At 38.1% G+C, this 1,695-nt stretch overlaps 1 protein-coding gene across 1 annotated transcript in view; it reads left to right on the plus strand.

Moving 5' to 3' along the window:
* Positions 1-1,248, plus strand: part of LOC106867796 (116 kDa U5 small nuclear ribonucleoprotein component) — a 15,435-nt gene extending 14,187 nt beyond the window's left edge. The window contains exons 25-27 of the mRNA XM_052977171.1: positions 101-195; positions 680-833; positions 952-1,248. Of these exons, the coding sequence (XP_052833131.1) occupies positions 101-195; positions 680-833; positions 952-1,233 (531 nt within the window). The 3' untranslated portion in view covers positions 1,234-1,248. The remainder of the gene's footprint in view (positions 1-100; positions 196-679; positions 834-951) is intronic.
* Positions 1,249-1,695: the final 447 nt, after the last annotated feature.

Below are 1,695 nucleotides of genomic sequence, written 5' to 3' on the forward strand. Positions count from 1 at the left end.
AAAAAAAAAAAAAAAAAATTCAGCATTATTTATAGCTTTTTGTGCTTCAAGATCAACTGTTCCAAAATTTTCAATAATATCTTATTCCTATTTGCTCTAGGCTACACCACGTATGATGGAACCCTATTTCTTTGTAGAGGTCATGGCTCCTGCTGATTGTGTCTCTGCAGTCTACACTGTACTGGCACGAAGAAGGTGAGATACTTTCTCATTTTACACACTCTCTCTATCTATTTGTGTATCTGTCTGTCTGTTTGTCTTGCTCTCTATCTGTATATTTGTCTGTTTGTCTATCTATCTATCTCTATATGTGTGTGTATATATTTATTTATGTTGCTTATATTTATATATATATTGATAAATGTTTGTGTGTGTCAACCCCAGCCCTGGCCTCTTGACAACTAGTGTTGGTTTATTTATGTCCCCATAACTTAGGACTTCTGCTAAAGAAACCAATAAAATATGTGCTTGTCTTTAGAATAAAAAGATAAGTGCTAGGCTCAATCTGTTCGACTTTAACCTTTCATGGTGATGCCCCAGCATGGGCACTATCCATTGACTGAAACAAATGAAACGTAAACTCAAACCAGTCCCCACAAACGATGCTTGGTTTGTTTCATTTCTTTAAATGTTTTTGTTGTTATTGTTTTTTTTTACCTCCCCCCTCTTCTTTTCACAGAGGTCATGTGACTCAGGATGCCCCTGTACCAGGTTCGCCACTTTACACCATCAAGGCCTTCATTCCAGCAATTGACTCCTTTGGTTTTGAGACTGATCTCAGAACACACACGCAGGGACAAGCCTTCTGTCTTTCTGTCTTCCATCATTGGCAGGTCAGTAACCATAGCGATAATCTGGGGTAAACTGCAGCTCAGTAACCATAGAAATAATATAGGCTGAATATTTGCTTTCTTTTATTTCTTTTATAACTTATTTTCTTTTTATTTCCAGATTGTTCCCGGTGATCCCTTGGATAAAAGTATTATAATCCGACCCCTTGAACCGCAGCCTGCTACGCATTTAGCTCGGGAGTTCATGATTAAGACACGTCGACGAAAGGTACGAATTAAAAGAGATTTTTCTAAATCAACTTTTGTGGCCGGAACCTTGGGAAGGTGGCTGTGGGGTAAGATGCTTGCTTCCCAGTCACATGGTTTCGGGATCCATCCCACTATGGGACATCTTGGGCAAGTGTCTTCTGTTATGGTCACAGCCCCAATCAATGCCTTGTAAGTTAAATTGGTAGGCAGAGACTCAGCCTGTTGTATATATATGTGTATGTATATACATATATATCTGTGTGTGTGTGTGTGTGTATAACAAATGAAATACAGAAGATGGAATATAATATACAAGAATTTATTATTAATCACAACAGTTGTTTCGATACATCCAGCAGTGATTTCTCTTGGGTGGGGCACTCAACAACTGGTTCAGGAGCATCCGGTGGTGCAGCCGTATCTCATCGAGTGATAAATAAATTTTTTTAAAAAACTCATTAAAATGATTGTTCCACAATGCAACTTTCTGTTTTGTAGAGAAAAAAACAGCCAGACGGAGGAAAATTCTTCATATATATAGAATATCCAAAAATAAAATTGCAGGAGACGAAAAGAGAAACGAACACATAATCCAGCAAAAGTTTAAGGTCCTCGTAGGGTGCAAAGTTAGGGTGTTTCCAGAGAAACACTCAGC

Source organism: Octopus bimaculoides, chromosome 27, assembly GCF_001194135.2.
Source record: "Octopus bimaculoides isolate UCB-OBI-ISO-001 chromosome 27, ASM119413v2, whole genome shotgun sequence".
NCBI lineage: Eukaryota > Metazoa > Mollusca > Cephalopoda > Octopoda > Octopodidae > Octopus > Octopus bimaculoides.